The 19666-nt window shown below is 45.3% G+C and overlaps 1 protein-coding gene across 1 annotated transcript in view; it reads right to left on the bottom strand.

Annotated features, from left to right (window-relative positions):
• Positions 1 to 13321: 13321 nt before the first annotated feature.
• The window catches only part of ABCD2 (ATP binding cassette subfamily D member 2), a 47970-nt gene continuing 41625 nt past the window's right edge, over positions 13322 to 19666 (bottom strand). The window contains exon 10 of the mRNA XM_065627407.1: positions 13322 to 17694. Within this exon, the coding sequence (XP_065483479.1) occupies positions 17484 to 17694 (211 nt within the window). The 3' untranslated portion in view covers positions 13322 to 17483. The remainder of the gene's footprint in view (positions 17695 to 19666) is intronic.

The raw sequence follows: 19666 nt of genomic DNA, 5'->3' as shown, positions 1-19666 counted from the left end.
ATGCTGACACTGTGCCCACTCTCGGGAAAGTTCAGCGAGGGTGAGGCTTGTTACAGGCAAGAAACGGGAGTCCAGCTGTGCTTGAAGGACAGTGTTTGCAGGAGCAAACAAATGACATCTATTTAAAAACTGTTACAGATCAAAGATTTTTTTCACAGACTGTCTATTTGTTCCTAGTTATGGTTTTGTTCTGTTTTCAGCGAGCATACAATTACCATGAATTATATAGCAGAACAGGGTGTGTATAAGGCACGCCTTGGACAAGTTGGTTCTCAGTGGCTTGAGCAATGGCTTGAGAGGTGCTGTTTCCCAAGCACCGCTCCCAAACCCACAGTCTGGGAGGCCTGTGTGGAAAACTGTCTCGGTTTAAAACTTTAAAAAGTGACATATCGTACCTCCTGTAACATTGACAGTGCACTCCATAGCTCTTGAATTAACCAACCATAGCCCCTCCTTATAGCAAACACAAAAACGTTGGAGCTCACAAATAAGAATTACATTAATGCAGATAGAGATATTAACTGTCAACCATTTTCAGGAGGCATCTAATAAATCCTTCTTTTCATGTTTGGGCAGGGAAAGTACCCATCTTGCAGATTTTGAGCCATCACTGTATTTCAGTTTTGCCCTTAGATTATTCTGTTACAAAAGTCTTTCATGAAGGCATCCTGAAGGCTTCAACATGCAAGGTGATTTTAAAATGATGATGCTATGAAAACTAAAGCAAAGAGCAAATCATTGACTGAAATGCTCAGTAGCAGAGCACGCTGGTAGGGTGGAAATCAGTGCTGTTGCTGAAGCCAAAATAAGAGGTACCTGATTATCATTATAGGCACAGGACTAAAATATATAGGGAATATATGTTGATATTTAGTGTTCCTGTTTACTTATTTCTGCATACACCTGCTCAAATTTCCCAGTTAGGCTGATACAGCAGTGATTCAGAAATCTGTCTGAGAACTTGTTATGGTTACTATTTGTGCTCCTTGCTGACAAAGCAAAACACAGCAAATCCAGCCTGCTACCCATGCTGCTATTAGCTCAGGTGGTAGATGAGGGCAGAACATGAAGAAAGCCCAGGGCTGCACATATAGGATTTCCAAACTGATTTCAACTACAGTATCTTTCACTACTGGAGTTAAGGTTTTCAGATTAAAGACCTTAAGTCGGTTTTTGTGCCCTGAATTAGCCTATTTACCTGCTCAAACAGTGACCACATTTTACTGTGAAACAAAGTCCTTCCTCACTTCCCTGTTTGTTCAAGCTGAAGTGCAAGAGGTACACACAGGCCTGGAAATGGGAAACACGTCCAACTGAAATGTGAAGCTCCCTGCCATGAGATACCATCAGGCCAAAACTCCCAGTGACGTTTACAAGAGACCAAGATATTTTTGTGTCCTTGTGCAAGGTGCTCCTGGGTTATATAACACAAGCAGCCAAGTGGTGCTAGTGGCCTGCACTTTGCAATGCAAAGTGATAATGAATAATGATAAATAAAACCTTTGCATTCCAAAGTCCAAGCCACGTAGCGAATAACTGGTATTAAAGGAAGCTTCCCCTAAGGCAAATTTTTCTAAAATTGTCCACTACGGGTACTTGTCCGCGCAGCTTCTGAACTGTCTTTCAAACTCAAAGTAAACCACTCAGACATTGACTAAATTCAGTGCAGCAGCTCATTCAGCCAGCAAACCAACTTGAGATCCATGGAAAGTTTAGTCTGAAGTTGAGTAGAAACCAAAAGAATTTACATAATACTGCTTTTAGCTTAGGAAGCAATTCCTGCCTTGCCTTGGCCAGTCAGTGATGTGGGCAGCCATTGCATTAGAAAGACAGGATTTGCCTACATACTGATACACATTAATATCCACCACTATCTAATTCAGTGTTCAGTCTTTAGGATAACTATATATATTTCTCTAGAATATTCAATTAAGTGGTCTGGCCTTCCTGTATGTTTTCTAACTGAACCGCTACTTATAGTGTTTCTTTTAAGCTGTGGTTCTTGCTCTTTCATATGAATCTGAACTTTAACCTATGTTACTTTCACCAGGGCAACCTGAACCATCTACTGTTACCCAACATGTTTTATAAATTGATTTTTGGGTAGCAAATACTGTGATAAATGTACCATGATACACGCTCTCCCCTCTTTTTATTTACTAATAAAATCTTATGAAGTCTTTTCTGGGAGGACTGAAATTTTCCATGCTGGGCTTAGTTCAAAGGTGTGCATGTAAAAGAAAAAAAATATATATATAAAAATAATTTATTTTTGTTAGATGACATAAAGATAAAAGATTTTTTTTAATTTTATAAAACATCGGTATTGTCAGTTTTTTTAATTTGATTAAGAATTTCAAGGATTTGATGTTTTCCATAATGCCTGAGCTCCTGTACACCCATAATTATGCAGGAGTAAAATCCTTCTTGATTTCTAAATAAGAAAGTATCCAGTGCTCCTATTTGCAAAGAAAATAGGAAAATCTAGAGTAGCCATATCCTAAAGACTAATAAATCAGGAGCACAAAAATAACAAGAATCCAATATTTGTTGTTTTGCAAAAATATCACCATTTTTAAGCACAGCTGCTTGAGGTGTGGTGTTAGCAAACATGAAACCTTGCTCCATTCTTCTTCATGCAAGCATCAGAAATGTTTGAATTCTGTCACTGGAAACAGATTATGCAAGTGTCCCACACATAGCATGTAGTTTTGAAGCATGAAGAAACAGGTTTTGAATCGCCAGGGAAATGGTACTAAAATATCTCTGGGTAACAATAGGCAGGAAAACATTTCATCATGTTCCGTAACTCATAGGTCCAGCTGGCTGTGGCACATGCAGTAGTGCTCCTCAGAAAACACATTTTCCACGTTTATTTACGCAACACATGTGACATGCCTTGACAGCCATATCATCAAGGCGGTGTCTATCGGATGCAGAAGGAAGACTATGTGCCACAAAACTTCACCCATGTATTTCCTGGGCTGCAGCAACCAGCAGTTTAGGAACATTCTGGTCTTGCCATTGCATTCAGGACACATGTTTGATAATCATCAGGGGAGACACCCAAAAATGTATGTGGGCGTAACTCAGTGCTGGCAACGTTGAGTGGTGCTGAATCCACATGAGGCATAACATAGCTCTCAAAAATCTTGATCATAGTGAAAATAAAGAGTAATTTCACATCCATGTGAGCTGGCTGGTGGTCTGCCAAGATCTTTCACACACTGCTTTGTGTCTCACCCACACAACAGACACCCAATTTGGCTTTTCTCCTACTCTGGGGACAGATCCTCCTCCTCAGGGAGATGGGGGTCTGGCTGCTGTGGGTACTTGTGTCAGTGTATGCCACACACAAAGCATTAAGTGGCCCTTCCAGTCTGTCCCTGTGCCCCACATGCTCATCATGTTTATCACAGGTCCCAGGTGGGTGGCCTGGGATGAGTGTGTTCTAGTGCTAGAGAACGATGGTGGAAGTGCTCGTGTCCAGGCACAGAAACCGTAGCATGCCAGAAAGGCATTCCCGTGGTCATGGCTGGATGTGGCCAGGGGTTCCTGCAGGCATCTGGTGTTCCATAAAGAGCAGGGGTTTAAAGATGTTCTACAAATGGGTTAAAAAAGCAACATTTAAACTGTCTTGGGCCCTTGCAATGCTGGCTAACATCCCATGTTCCAGTGGCCTAAGTCAGCCTGGCTCTAATGATTTGCTAGAGGTGGACGGCAACTCCCCCGGCTGTGGGCAGGCTCTTTCATGGTGGGAACAAGGTCTCTCCGCAGTGGGAGGAGTGGTTTTCCAGCTGTTCCACCTCACCCTTGCAGCTGGTTAGGGAGTGAGTCCCTGGCTGGCAGTCCCACCCCTCTGCTCCAGCTGGGGAGCGGCTCCGTAGTCTCATTCTTGGTTGGCTTCATGGCAGCCCTTGCACAACCCCTGGAACTACTGCCAGGCATCTCTGCTATGTGAACACCTCCAGAGCTCTTATGTACTCAGCTTGAAACAAACTTCAAAGACGCGTTGCTTCAGGTCTTCAAAAGAAAGTTGCTGCTGCCCCCGAGGGGAAGCATTCCGGCTTCCCTCCGCCCGGCCTTCCGTGTCTCTGCTGCTCTGCTCGCCTGGCCCTCCTCTGGTGTGCGGCTGCCCTTTGGGCCTCACCTCACCAGTGTGAGGCAGGGACTGACGTGTTCCTCCTTCCCCAGTCATCTCCACCACAGCAGGAGGCTTCAGCAGAGAGGCAGGGAGCATTGGCAAGCTCTCCTGGCCCCGAAGCCCTGGGGGACACCCCGCTATTGCTGCTGGCCTCTGCCCTGCTGCTACCCTGGGGTCTGGAGCACACGGCATTTGGGGAAGCCAGGCTGCCAGCTGTGTTTGCAACACAGAACAAATGTTTAAGCTGAAAGGAGTGGGGGGAACTAAGCTGTTTTCTGAGAAAAGCAAATTTTTACCTTTTTTATCACAGTCTCCTAACAGTTGCATTTCCACCCCACCCCATCCTCCTGGAATTCCAGTTCTGTGGAGGTAAGTAAAGAGAAGAAAGCCACAGCTTTTTTTTTTTTTTTTAAAAAAAACCCACCAACAACGAAACAAACAAAAAACCACCAAACAACCTATCTCTAGCTTCACGATCAGAGAGTAAAGCCTGAAAATATGAACCACAGGTGAAGCCAAATGCAAAGCGGTGCCGTGGGTGCATATGCCAGCCAGGTGCTGCCAGCGTTGTACGGGAGCCCCCTGCCCTGTGGGCCTTCCCCAGCATGTCCTCTTGAGAAAGCCAGCCTGGAGTGTAAGCAATTGTACTCAAAACTCAGTGAATACATAGAAGCACAAGCACAAGGGGAAAAAAACCTAAAATTTTCCCAAAGATGTGACTCCCTTATTTTACCATGGAATGATAGGGTTGGGAGCATGTTCCTCTAACTCTGCCTGTCATCTTCAAATTCTCTGGTCTGTGGGCAGACGGGCAATGTCAGTGATCCTTGCAGTGGAAACCTGCTTGAAAGTGAGCTCTGACAGTCTCAGATCTGCTTTCCCTGGCAGCCTTTCTGGGCTCACCTCTTCAAAGTGCAGGAGGGAAGCACCATCTGCCTGCTGGATCAGAGGAAGAGTAAATGAGATTTAATTAAGATGATTGTGCCCTCCAGTCAGGTTGTTTAAAAATTAATTTTAGCTCTCCTGCCCCTTCAATTAAACTCATAAGCTAGAGGGAGCGATGCACCTTGAAATATTGATTCTGCCTCTCAGATGACAGTGACCTACATTTGCGGGTGCTCAGCCCACGAGTGGATGCCCGGGATTGCTGCTGTCCTGCCATACTGCACATGGGACGAACAACCAAGGCGCTGGTTTGGATTAGAGGCAGAGTTTGACATGAATCCTTTAATTTTGTTTAAATGCATCATGATTCATTATCTCAGGCAGGATCCCATATCAGGTGCATGAAGAAAGCTTTGTGAAAGACAAGCTGAGGTTGTTTGATCAAAGCCATGCCCTGGGCAATGTGAGAGACAGTACTTCCCAGCCTACTGCAGCTGGTTTCTGCAAAGGCAGACAGCACAGGTTCAAGTGCTGGGATTGACTGGAAGGAAACTTAACATGTTTCTTTTTTTCCCAATATTTTCCCCCCTCAGCGTATCAGTCATGTCAGTCCTGCCCAACAAGGAATAACTAAAAGCCAAATTCAATTCAGCTTTCATCTACACCTGCAAAGCTTATATCATCTTCACTGAAGGCTTCCTAAGTGTGGCAGACAAGTATTTGGCTAGTAAAACATTAGCCTGGCAGAGATAAAGTCATGAAACTCTTGGGAAATGCTGTGGTTAGTGAACTGTGCCCATAGCAGCACTGATCGGGATGCAGATCTGCTCCAATTAAGTAAAGCAGCATGCAAACAATGAGGAAAAGAATCTGGGAAGGAATTTAGGATCTGTGAACAATTTTGACTTCAACTCTCACCAATTATATATTCCACAGTGTATTGCACAGCCAGTTACTCCCAGAGTTGCTGAGCACCTTAAAATCATATTCATACGAAACAAACCCTTAAGTGCTTTTATAAGGTTAAGGGTCATGAATGCAGTTGTTATTTTATGTGTTGTACCTGAAAGTAATGGCAATTTCTTAGCCCACTAGTAGCAAAAGGAGTTGCACGTGTCATCACGAGAACACACTCACTATCAATAATGTTTAGAGAGGAGACACTTGCCAATGAAACTACTCCAGCTATCCTGCAAAGGGAGCAAGCCTGGCTCAGGAGCAAACCTCGGCAATGCCACGCTGATATGTGTCTGCAAACTCAGCAGTGACGTGGATTCTTGCAAGTTCCTCTCTAATAATCTAATCAGCATCATTAAGGAAACGTTTTAAGAACAGCTAGAGAGATACCTGGTGACTTTAAATGGACCAAACATTTGGCTTTAGTTTCCCTGACATGCCCTGTGTTTAACCAGGAATAAATTTGGCTCCACTACTCAACGCGGTGTTCAACTCGGTGTCACCTTTCTTTCCCATCAGAAGCCCACTGGATTGGAGTTTCAGCAGCACTTTCCAAGCAGGATTCCTGAGGCTTAGCATTACACATGGAACAGGAAATCCACCTCTGTACAACTGCAAACAATCTTCTGTATTTTTGCCTGAATCTGGTGCATAGCCAGCTGCAGGAGAAACTGATTGAGGCAAATGGAACAAGACATAGGTTATGAAGAGCTCCTCCAGCTCTTAAGAATTCCTGCATGCTGATGAACCTGGAGGGCCTGGTGGACAACAAGCTCAATAGGAGTGAACACCGTGCTGCTGCGGCAAAAAAGGCCAAGGGGGTGCTGGGCTGCATTAGCAAGGGCATCACCAGCAGAGACAAAGAAGTCATTATGCTGCTCTACTCAGAGCTCATCGGGCCACACCTGGAACACAGTCTTCAGTTTTGGTCCCTGCTATACAAAAAAGATGTGGACAGGGTGGAGAATGTCCAGAGAAGGGCCACAAAGATGATCAAAGGACTGGGAAGCTGCAATATGAGGAAAGGCTGAGAAGACTGGGCTTGTTCAGCCTTAAGAAAAGAAGGCTTAGGGGAGACCTCATCACTTTGTTCCAGTATTTAAAGGGTGGCTACAAAGAAGATGGAGACTCCCTTTTTACAAGGAGTCACATGGAAAAGATGAGGGGCAATGGGCGCAAGTTACTCCTGGGGACATTCCAGTTGGACACGAGGGAAATTTTTCACAATGAGAACAATCCGCCATTGGAATAATCTCTCCAGAGAAGTGGTGGATTCCCCAACATTGGACAGTTTTAAGATTCAGATGGATGAGGTGCTGGGCCATCTTGTCTAGAACGTGCTTTTGCCGAGAAAGGCTGGATTGGATGATACTTGTGGTCCCTTCCAACCTGGTATTCTATGATTCTATTATTTGTAGTGAAACTCTAAGACCACAAGGTCTCCACAGCACATGATAGAGCTGTGTTCTTGCCCCCACCCAAGCCCGCTGTGGATGAGGACTCAGCTTTAAGTGCAAGAAAGCAAATAGTTTCTGTTCACACACACCTCATTCTTCAGGAGACTGTGGTCATGCCTCTTCTGCCTCCACCCACAAGAAATCAAAAAAACACTTGAAAAGACCATGACGGTCAGATGGGATTAGAGCACAAACCCAGACTATGGCCACTTTAAAACCTGTTTGGGCAAGTGGATGCAGACAGCAGAGGCCTTCTGCTCATGCTCCAGGCTGGCATGGCAGCCCAGTCCTGTGTCCAGCCCAGCGCTGGGTAACACGGAGCAGTTCCTGCCTTTTCGAGGTGGGCAGTGCTGGCTAAATGTGCTTTCGGGGGTGCTGGGGCAAGGCAGCTTGGGTCTGTCTGTACTTGCCCACCCATGAACTCAGCAAAAGAACTGGAGACACTTGTCCTTCATGGCTCCAGGTCTTCAGTCCTTTCCTCCCAAACTCACAAGTAGCTTTTCCTCAGCAGTGATATTCAGCATGCTGGTTGAGTTGTCCATGAAAGCAGGGGGGTGCCGCAGCCCTGGTGACTCCAGCAGCACTGGAGTTTCCACTTTCATAATTACCCCTTGGCCAGGAGGGGCAGTTTTGGCACCAACTAACACAAGCCATAGATGCCATTGAACAACGCCCTGTGCCAAACAGGCACTTTCTGCTGGAGCACCCCAGCACCCAGCAGAAGCAAAACCTGTCCTGGTTTCATTTGAGCCTGAATTTGTCGACTTCCAACTTCTGCATCTCATTTATGCCTTTCGCAGCAGCCTAAGACTCTAAATTAGCAAAGTAAACACACATCTTTGAGCATGGCTTTAACAAAACAAACCAAAACACTTTGAACACGGCCTTACAGTTCATGGCAGGCTAGGCAGGTATTTGATGATACACCCCTGAACTATGTCCTAGGTAAGAGCACGCTTTGGCCCATCTGATTTGGTTTGTCTTCAACATGCCCCTGGCAACTTCAGCCTTCACCGGAAAATTTGACAGGTGGGACAGGAGTTAAAGCCAGGAGAGTGAGAAGATTATTTTTCAGGAAATAATCCTTGGTTGGAGGGGGAAGGGTTTGGAAAGGTTGGAGCCCACATTGGTATAGTAAAATTGGGTTTCCCAGAGGCACTCCATGGGGTGGAGGAGCAGGTGCTTCAGTGGTGTCCTATGAGAGCCGGGCACAGCCCTCATCAGTGCAGCTCCATCCTCACCAGCTCAGCTCCATCCTCACCAGCTCAGCTCCATCCTCATCAGCACAGCTTCATCCTCACCAGCTCAGCTCCAACCTCACCAGCTCAGCTCCATCCTCACCAGCTCAGCTCCATCCTCATCAGCACAGCTTCATCCTCACCAGCTCAGCTCCAACCTCACCAGCTCAGCTCCATCCTCATCAGCACAGCTCCATCCTCACCAGCTCAGCTCCAACCTCACCAGCTCAGCCTCATCCTCACCAGCTCAGCTCCGTCCTCACCGGCTCAGCTCCGTCCTCACCGGCTCAGCTCCAACCTCACCGGCTCAGCTCCATCCTCACCAGCTCAGCCTCATCCTCACCAGCTCAGCTCCGTCCTCACCAGCTCAGCTCCAACCTCACCAGCTCAGCTCCATCCTCATCAGCACAGCTCCATCCTCACCAGCTCAGCTCCGTCCTCACCAGCTCAGCTCCAACCTCACCAGCTCAGCTCCATCCTCATCAGCACAGCTCCATCCTCACCAGCTCAGCTCCGTCCTCACCAGCTCAGCTCCAACCTCACCAGCTCAGTTCCATCCTCATCAGCTCAGCCTCATCCTCACCAGCTCAGCCTCATCCTCACCAGCTCAGCTCCGTCCTCACCAGCTCAGCTCCAACCTCACCAGCTCAGTTCCATCCTCACCAGCTCAGCCTCATCCTCACCAGCTCAGCTCCATCCTCACCAGCTCAGCTCCGTCCTCACCAGCTCAGCCTCATCCTCACCAGCTCAGCTCCAACCTCACCAGCTCAGCTCCATCCTCACAGAGCAGCCCAGCCTCGGCCAGGGCGAGCAGGTCACAGGAGATTGACAATGTCAGATCAGATTAACTAAGGGAACGTCTAGCAGAATAATTTTTTAGAAACAGATGTTCTTTAATATCTTTAAAACTGATGATGTGACCAGGTTGTTTTTTTTTTTCCTGGTTGTTAATTAAAACCTCTCTCAGACAGAAGCAGCTTTCAGCCCATGACTTGAAAGAGGAATTGAACATTCTTTCAGAAGTCCCTGGAAGTCCTTACAAAGGAAGGGCAGTTGTTCTCCCAGGCTGGAGCACCTTGCCTCAGCTTTCATCTTGGCATGAAATGCATTAATCGCTCTTTTTTTTCACCCATAATAATGTAAGCAAGAAGTGCCTAATAAACAGTCCTCATCTTCTGATGCTCAGCAATGAGCCATATGGCACACACATCAGGGAAGATTAGCGATTAGACAGGGGTTGAATTCTCTGTAACATGATTAGAGTACAAAAATAGGCTAGCAAGAGACTGCAACCACCCCTCCTTGCATGCTCATTTTGCACTAGCAAGGAATGGGGATTTTCACAATTTTGCTTCTGTGGCCACCACTTCATACTGGATATAAAGGAATTTTTGGTTGAACAGCAGAGCTCAGACATGGCATGCCACTATTTAAGAACTGATTATATTTATGGGTTGCCTAGAAATACTCCAAAGGACATGATGAAAGGCAATTGTGTGCTTCTGATGGCCGCTTGCTAGGATTAAAATAAAATTATTTATTTTTCACAAGTATGAGCTGTATAAGTTTTAAACCACTCTGGCATTGCAGGTATAAACCGATCCTGGGAAATGTTTGCTCATTTTAGTTGTGAAGATATTATTTCTTAAGAATTTTCCTAAAGGTGTTTGCTGACTATCATCTCAGCATTGCAGCCAACCCAGTGGGGACAGAAAACAGGCAAAAACGGTGGGGAGGAAGACTTGGTGCAACCCGTATCATAAAGACAGAGATCTGCAAACACACCAGCACAGGAAACACCAACTGATAGAGAAGTCTCTCATAAACTTAATGTGTTTATAGTGTGCTGTAATTGAGCAGAAAAAGCATTTTTAACTGAGATACAGAGGGCAAGAGTATTAGAATTACTGAGTGCATTTTTTTTGGTTGCTTCCATATCTTGCTTATCATTTATGGTGAGAATAATTTCTACTTCCCAAAGACCCAAATCTTTATGAAAAGCATTATGAATCTGATCTATTGGAAATGCAGCTCTAAAACACGACACATATAAACTCTCTTTCAAAGACATTTCAATCTGAATAACTTTTATGACAATTTTCATGCTAAAATTGATCCATAAATGAACATTTTTGTTTCTTTTGTTGTTTGCGTTATCCTACAAATGCTGTGTCCGGGCCAGCTTGTCTTCGTATGTTTGGTGACAACAGAAGAAAAGTAATGTGCCATTGCATAATTATTTTATGTCCGAGACAGGTTTAATTATTCCTTTTTCCCAACACCTGGATCCTCCCATGGGCTCTCTTGGACTGGTTTTTCCCAGACCTCATCCCAGTCTGGTTTCTCACTGGGGGCTCAGCCCCAGGACCCATCTGGCTCCTCAGCCCTGCATCAGCCACCCGTCGCAATCTCTTTCTCTCTTTTTTTAATGACCTGTTCACATGCATCAAACTTGCACTGGGTGGGTGCAGCACTTTTAATACATCTCTGTTACCCTCTTGTAGATGGTCTAATTTACATGAGGTTAAAGAAGTTAATTTAAAACAAAACAAATAACAACAACCAACCAAACAAAAAAACCCCAACAAAGCAGATGCTGCAAAATGAGCCATGATCAGAAATAAGGCCATAGCGAGACAGTGTAAGGTATTCTTCCAGATATTCTCCACTTACCAGAAAATTTCAGCTGTGAGAAGCCTTTGAACACCTCTGCTCTGAATATTTCCCCGAGTCTGTTTTGCGTGTGACAGCAGCCCTGCTGTCCCGTCTCCTCTGGGAATACCTCACCCCGGGCACGGGCTCAGGGCTCCAGCACTTCACAGCGGACACACAGCGCCAGTCCTCTGGTGGCCTGATCAGAAGGCAGGAACACTCTCCAAAGAGCTGACAACAAAGCATGTCTTACCAAAAAAAGTGAACCTCAAGTGCAGCCTCACAGCTCTCGTCTCACCTGCCACGCTACAATATAGCTTGTCTCCCCCTGGTCTGATGCATGAGGCCCAGTGTGGTCCTGCAGTGCCCCAGAAACCCCAAAAATGCATTTCTCATGGCTTGTACCCGGACTTTGCTCTCTGTCAGTGCTCTTCCTCTGAGTGGGTGCAGTAGGTGAAAGTGAGGCACAGGGGACAGACCTTCAGTCACTCATGAGGATCTAGTTCTCAAGTGACTACCATCGCCAAGGGCTCCTCAGCTGCATAACCCAGGTCCTGTGCCATCACACGGTACCTCACCATCCCCAGCCACACCGGGACGTGGCTAGACACAAGCCAGTTCTGGGTGATAAGGAGTCAACTGGTGTCCATAGAGTCCCCATACTCCTGGTAGTCTGCAGGGCTAGACACTGTATTTGTGGATCTTAATCCCTAAGAAAAAAAGAAAAAAAATCTCTGCTATTCTAGGGCAACATGGGCACTTGCTTATGACATTTGTGACATGGATGCTTTATGCATAACTTTATCCTACAAAGACCATAACGACAACCTTTGTGAGGAATGCTGGTGAGGCCACCTGATGTTGACACTTGCCACAGAGGCACCCCAACATAAGTTTAGGCGGACAACAAGGTCCAAACCAAACTTCTGGCCGGAAAAGTACCACTGATAAACCAATTAGAAACGGGGTTTATACAATTAGTTAGCACTCCGCTAACGTAAGATACACGTTTGGATATTAGGTTAGGAAATTATTTGGGGTGCAGAGAAATAAGAATGAGGATCCACAGCGTGCATACACGCACTCACAAGAAAAACAAACCAGAGCCCTCTCTGCCCCGTTTTGCCCGTAAAAGATAAACACTGGCCTACTGCGGCCAGGACTTTACACTCGTCTGGCCCAGACGAGGAATTTACACTCGCCTGCCAGGCAAGGACTTATTGAAGCATATATTCAGTAATTTATCACTCACCCACACACAGAGGTGAGGCGCTCCCCATCCCGGGAGGTCACCTCAGATGGCTTCTCCGTCTAAGGGGAGGGACTCGGGCAGCACGGCAGACCCGCAGCTCTGAGGAGACCACACAAAGGGCATCTCTGGCGGGAACCCCATTTATAGTCTGCTCAGATCTGACTGTGGGCATTCCAGAAGCTTCTCGGCTTCTCTACACCCCGCCCCCCGAGTGTGGGCCTTCGAGAAGCTTCTCGGCTTCTCTGGGCTGTGGGTGCTCTTGGCCCCTCCTGTGCTGACGACCCTGCCCACCGACTCTGGGTCTCACAAAGAGCCGTCAGCTGCCCCATTGAAGGCCCCAGTTCTGAGAGGGGTGATGGGCAGCTACCAGTGCAACCGCCACACCAGTTCTCAGGGCGTGGGGGGGGAAAGTGCAACTGCCACAACACTGTCCCCTGGCACGCTGCAGAAGTCCCTGCAGAACTCCCCAGCAAGTGGTGGCAGCTCTTGTCACCTTCTTGTCATGAATCAGGTCCACGCTGAACTAGATGTGCACAGGACATGAGAAACCTCACAGCTTTGACACCAGCCTGATCTAGGAACGAAACACATGTTTTAACTTGCAAACACACAACATCCACCCCAAGCTTTTTGAACCCCCCACAGACACCAGGGATGGGAAGGGGCTCCCAGAGCACAGGCAGGCAGGTCCTGACTGCTTCCTGAATGATTCATAAGGAACACTGTAAACTCAAAGTAAATGCAACATGGTTTATTTGAGGTTGAAATAAATTACAACTGTAAAGCATAATTTATTGCTTTATAAATTGTCTGCTCTTAAAAGGCATTAATATCAAACATAAACAAAACAAAGACACATTTGATTAGCAGTTCAGTTCTCTTAAGCTTCATGAACAGCTCAGTAGGGGAATTTCATTCTATATGTGATTGAAATCTCTGATCACAGGCTCATAAACTTGACTTTGACATGCATTATCATCATTCAGACATGTTGAGGGGACTGTAGATGTGTTAATTTCCTTTAGGATATAATTTTTATTTCAATTTTCCCTAAAATATCCCATTGAATATCCATTCATTCTTCACTCAAATACAAATCCCACTGGTTTCAAAAAACTACTTTAAAAGATATGTGAGGTTTTCTACCTCTGCAGAAGGAGGGCTTCCAAGTCTAAAACAGGAATGAGTCTGGTCCCAAAACTAAGTGAAAAAGAAACTCCTCCTACACCAAAATACTGAAATCCCATGCACAAAAAATATTTCCTCCCATGCTGAGATTCTTGCAAAAAATCCCGATGTTATCTGAATGAACTGATGTGGATACTTCATATTTTTATTGTATAGCTACTCCACGCCTGATACTGGTATGAATTTCGGTCAGCCCCTGTACTCCTCTAGGATGCAGGATCCTCTAGGATCCCTGCAAGTCCTGTCTGCCTCAAGTCCTGGGGGGCGAGGGGGTGCTCACCGGAGGCTGGGTGCACAAAGCACATTGCCCATATGCAGCCCTGAATCCATAGATGCTGTGACACAACGAGCTGGATCCTGCTAGCTCCAGCAGAAGGGAGGCCAAAAAGCCACTCTCTCAGCATTCGGGGGAGTCACAGCTCCTGAAGGCCAGAAAGGGAATGAACATGGATGAGCAGCTCTCGTTGCACCAAGAAAAAGGATTGCCCCAAGGTATCCAGACCTGCTCTGCCCCTCTCGCACTGCAAGGGCCAAGTGTTCCCGTGCCTCAGCTCCAGAGCATCCCGTGAGCAGGGAGCGTGCAGCGCTGCTCTGCTGCCCGCCTTCGTCCGAAGCAGCACCAAGCGATCTGGCTTCTGCCCTGTATTACACCAGAGGTAAAACTCTCCAGAAGGAGACTCCCGATTCAATTGGACCTTGGAACAAGTTAGAAAGTTTGCAGAGAATATCTCCAGGGCAGCTTCTCTTCCAGCCACAAAACTAACAGTAAAAATAATGAGCCACCAATACAGAAAATCCTTCTACAACTGGCTCGGTATTATTCAGAAAGCTTCTATTTAAAGTTTCTTCTCATACTGGCCTCCAATGCTCTTGTCATGTCTACAAGAATGTAAATAGCTGAGTGAGATGCTAGGATATTTTACGATATATTACTGCATGGGAATGGTTAACTCTGTTACTGGATCCAAGAAACATGTATCAAACTTCAAGGAAAACACTATTACATTGATCCTGGTGTGATTTCGGTTTTCATTAATATTTCATGAGTAATGTACATATATTTTCTATATTTTTTGCATAATCTCATTTAAAAAGCAGTGAACAAACTTCCTTCTTCTAAACACAGTTTCCTCAGAAGAAGTGTTTCTATTGTGCCATGAGGGATGGCCAGCTTTGATCTCCGTGAGGTGGTGCAGCGGATTCCAGGTGCTGCACGGCTCTGCCGTGGCGCTCGCCTTGGTGGGAGGCCGAGCGCATGCGGGGCCACACCTGGAGCTGTGCCGAATTGGGCCAGCTGTTCAGCACTTTTCAGTGTCCTCCTCATTCGGGGACTGGACAACCCTTGTTTAGCTCCCAGCCCCGTGGTACAGTGCCTAACGGGGGGGCAGGGAACACTGATGCCCCTTCCTCGCCCTCAGCTCCAGCCTCACGAGAGCCCTGTGGCAAGGTGGCGGTGTCGCTGCGTTGTGCTGGCAGGACACGCTGCAGCTGGGACAAGGGCAAGCACACACTGCGTGACTGATTCATCACCATCTCAGAGAAACGTAACTCAGAAATGTGCAAGCCTTTAAAATCATCAGTCATCTCATTTATGCTCACCAAGAACAGATTCTTGGCTGACTTCTTTTTTTCCTTAGCAGTTCTTATTTTTTCTTTGAAGATGAGAAGGAGGAAAGTTAGCCTTCAGGGAGAGGGACAAGCAGAGACAATTGCAAATTAAAATGCATGCACACATCATCCACCACAGCAGTGACCTCCAGTCTGCACTTTACAACACAACATCTTATTATCTTGAACCTTAATTTCTCATCCCTTTCAAAGGTTCCCAAGAGCATTCCTTTCTGGGTCAGCGAGATGTCCCACGGGACTCTACAGAGAAAACTAATGCGAGGAACAAACTCTTGTAACCCGGACAAGTTACAGGGTTACATTTAAGCCACAGACTCTGGAGGAGCAGGACCAGGAGCAGACTTATTCCATTTTCTGGTGGAAGTGCCATACCAAGCAGCAAGATGAGCACACAGTGAGAAGGAAGATGGGCTGATTGGTTAGTGCAATGGAATGGGAATTGGCAGATGGAGTTAATTCACCTTAGCCTTGTTCTTGAAGCAATGAGAAAAAGGAAACTATTTCTATTCAAGGTGCTCCAACATTACCAGCTCAGCAAATACCCCCAAAATATTTCTCCTCTCTTAATAGTTCTCAGCAGCTTATGCATTGCCTCTCTCAGACTAAGCACACCAGACAGACATCTTCTAACAAATCACACTTCTAGGGAAAAAAGAACCAACAAACTTCAGGACTGCTACATCTCTGCTAAGGCTCATTTATCATCTGAAAGCTCCTGATCTTCACTCCTGAGCTGCCCCATTTGCTGTGCACTTGCAGTCAGAGAGAGCAGACCAGGAGCTCTTAAATCCATTCACATCTTTATTTCTAATTCACCGGTTTTTGCCTCCGGCAGGGCACTCAGGCCAGCACTGTCTTAGAGGTTGCTGTTTAAAGCCCCATCTGACTGACTGGGGACCAGGTTCCTACTGAACTGAAATGCACATGGGACCATCAGTGAATGCACCTGAAAGCAAAGCTGTTAACTGCTGCGTTTACTCACAGGTAGAGCAGGGTTCAGCCACTCTACCAAAATAGGGCAGGCATATTAATTAGTGGTTACAAAATCCTTTAGCTTTTCACAGACCTTTGTAAGTGCTGAGCACTTCAATTGGCAGGACAGCCATGCCTGAGAATTCACTGTATTGTGAGAAACTGACATTTTCCTCTCCTACAGTCCTTCGGTCACAAAGTGTCCCATGGAACAAACAAGTGTCTACATTGTGACTTTACCAAGGGAGGAACTGGGTCAGAGATGGACACAGGCTGGATCACATGAACGACTTAGTCAAGCAGAGACTGAGTCACTTGGTGCCAGGCCCAGTGCTCCATTCCCCGCACCAGAGGTTATTAAATAGGGGACATAACAATCCCCCAAAGCAACGGATGTATCATGAAGTGCAAAGAGCCTCTGAAGCTACACATAAAGGCATAAAGTACAGCACAAGTATATTACATGTTTAGCTCTATCTCTGCTTCTCTGTCGTGAGGGCAGTGGGTTGCTCGGACGGTTGTCTTCTGGTCAGCCTATTACGTTATTCCCTATGGAAATGCAGGTAAAGGTGTGTATGCGACTCAGTAGTGGAACAGGGATCTGGTTTTACGTGGGCCGAAAGAATGTTTCTTCTACCCAAATGAGATTTTTGTATGCGTCTGCATACTCACCCAGACGCTGCCTCTGCCGTGCTCCATGCCCGAGTTTCATGCCAGGTTTGCTCTGCGTAGCAGGCATATCATACGCACACAGAGACCTGGTACAAGAGCACATTCTGCAGGCCAAGTCTCAGGCAAAAATTCACCTACAAAACCTAAGTGTGTTGGTAGTTTTTTTGCAGTGAATCGGGCTTTCACTAGGAATTAACATAAGCTGCAATGACTAATCTTATACTCTGTGCACTTGCTTATTTTCTTTTCACAGTTCAACCACTTTCTTCCTCAATACTAAAATGCTAAAGTCTTACATAGCATTCAGAGCCCTATTTTCTGCTGGCTGTGTTTCTCTATGCTCTAAGCTGCTATCACAATGCATGCAAAGGATAATGGCTGAATTTGTAATGCTTTTAACTAAAAAAATACTTTTTAAAACATAAAACATAAATTATCTATTCCTCTTTGTCCATTGTTTTAAGCACCGAGTCTTCTCCCAAGATTTTACACAGTTCATTCAGTCTCTGCTGCATTTTAGGAATTCCTGCAAGCTGGGATTCCAGTCTCTGTTTTTCCTCACTCAGTGTCAAACGGATAGCGGTGTCCAACTGCTCGAAACGCCAGCCGCCTTGGCCATCAAACTGCAGCAGGTGACTGTGGTACTTCCTGCAGCAGAAATTAAAACATTAGTAATGGCTCAGGGAACAGATGCTTCATTTTTGGACGCAAATTTGGATGTCTGCATCTCTTTTCAATGGCGCCTTTCAGGAAGTTGAGAGTTCTCCAGTTTTGGATCACTGGGTAAGACTTTTTTGCAGTGACTCTCAATCCCAGGACACTCTTTTGTAGGGAATTTGGGTATTTCAAAGCCTGACACCAGGAGCTCCTCAGGCCACCTAGGTCCATCCAGCAGACAAGGCTTCCTTCTACCCCTGGAATGCTAATCCCAGTTTATTTTATTTACCTGAATTTCTGAGAGACGTTTTACCTCCTTAGCAGAAAGTACATTCAGGCAAGCACGGTGCACCTGATGCTACTGATAAAACTCCAGTTTGTTCAAATTGCACCTCAGTTTGTTCCTCTGCATCTTATAAGGTTGGCTAAAGAAACCTCCAGACCAAAAACGTGGTTCAGTTTGCAAGGGGCCAAAACAAAAAGGTCTGTGTAGAAGTCACAGATCTTTCAGTGAGTATCAGGGTGTGCGCACCGAAAATATTCAAAGGTGTACATGTGGAGTTTGTCAAGATCTGACAAGACATTTATCAGGAGGTGCAAGAGGAAGCGCAAAGCTCCCTCAGAGCTGCTGGTATGACTGTGTAATTTATCACTATAAATTACAGAAGATGAAACGCATCATAAAACAGTGATTATAAATCCCATTCAAGGAATGTGACAGTTTAATAAACTCAACAGCATATGACATGGGACTCAAAAGGGATTCAACTCCAGGCTTATATTCACCACTTCTTGCACATTATTCTTTGTGACAACAACTGCTCGGCCTATCTCTCTGTTTTTCCCCTCACCAAAACCCAAAAAATTAGGACGCTAAGATAGATGATTGAGACACCTAGTGTTTTCGGTCTTTTGATTAAAAGAGCAAATATTTCCTGGTATAATCTCGAGGAGGATAAAACAGCATGTGAAGCCGGTTTTTGTTAATGCACTACAGTCCTTGTGGATGTATACCTAAGTTAAAGGCATTTGATGCTTATTTCTAAATACTCAGCACTTCTGTTTACTTCCCCAGAACCCCACAAATCACCAGATTTCTGATAATTTCAGTAATACTGTGCAGGTTAAAAGAACAGTTCCAAACCTTGCGAATAGCCCTTGTACTGGGAAACAAGAAATGTCAATAGGAAACTGAACTCAAAAGATCTTTCTCACAAGTGCTTTTGTATAACTTTCCTCTGCTTCATCATCATTATTTATAGATGAGATGCTCTCAAATAACTGTTTTCTTGAGCAGTGGTTTTAAAATACAGCCAAACTTTAAAAAAATTAAATACAACTTTCTTTTTAAGTGTAACTTAAATTATTTTAAAACCAAATGTCTATGTGACATTTTTTTCCTATCACAAAAGCCATTTCCACTGTCACAATCTACACAGAGGAAGGAGGAATGCTGAGGAAATTGGGTTTTTTTTCAGAGAAGCAGACACTGATACAATTTTCCTGAAAGGCAACAGACTGGTAACGGATTTTTTGTCATCCGTTTAAAAAAAGCAAACAATCTGACAGTAGCGATCAATGAATTCAGAACAAATAGTCTCTGCTAATGTCAGCTTATACCTTCTTCATCTCCTTTTGCCCTTTAAAGTGTTTGGGTTTTTTATGTATTCAGTAACTACATTTATTTCCTTTGAGACACTCTTCCATATTTAGTACTCCTTCACTAGAATTATGTTTATTAGAATTCCAATATTGCTTTTTTTTAATAGACAGTCAAATTTTGAAAGCTTACAAACCCTGCAGATAGACACGACTGAAGTTAAATTACCAGATGTCTTATTCCTATGAAGAACAAAGAGCAGTTTAACCACTTGCCATATTTCTCATCTTCTCCCAAGTACTGGTAAGCTTGTCCAGGTTACCTCATATATTTGTTACCTTTACAGAATAATCTGGTGACATC

The sequence above is a fragment of the Caloenas nicobarica genome, chromosome 1 (assembly GCF_036013445.1).
Source record: "Caloenas nicobarica isolate bCalNic1 chromosome 1, bCalNic1.hap1, whole genome shotgun sequence".
Lineage (NCBI taxonomy): Eukaryota > Metazoa > Chordata > Aves > Columbiformes > Columbidae > Caloenas > Caloenas nicobarica.
Note: the sequence above shows the minus strand (reverse complement) of the source record. Positions and strands in the feature narration are given on the sequence as shown.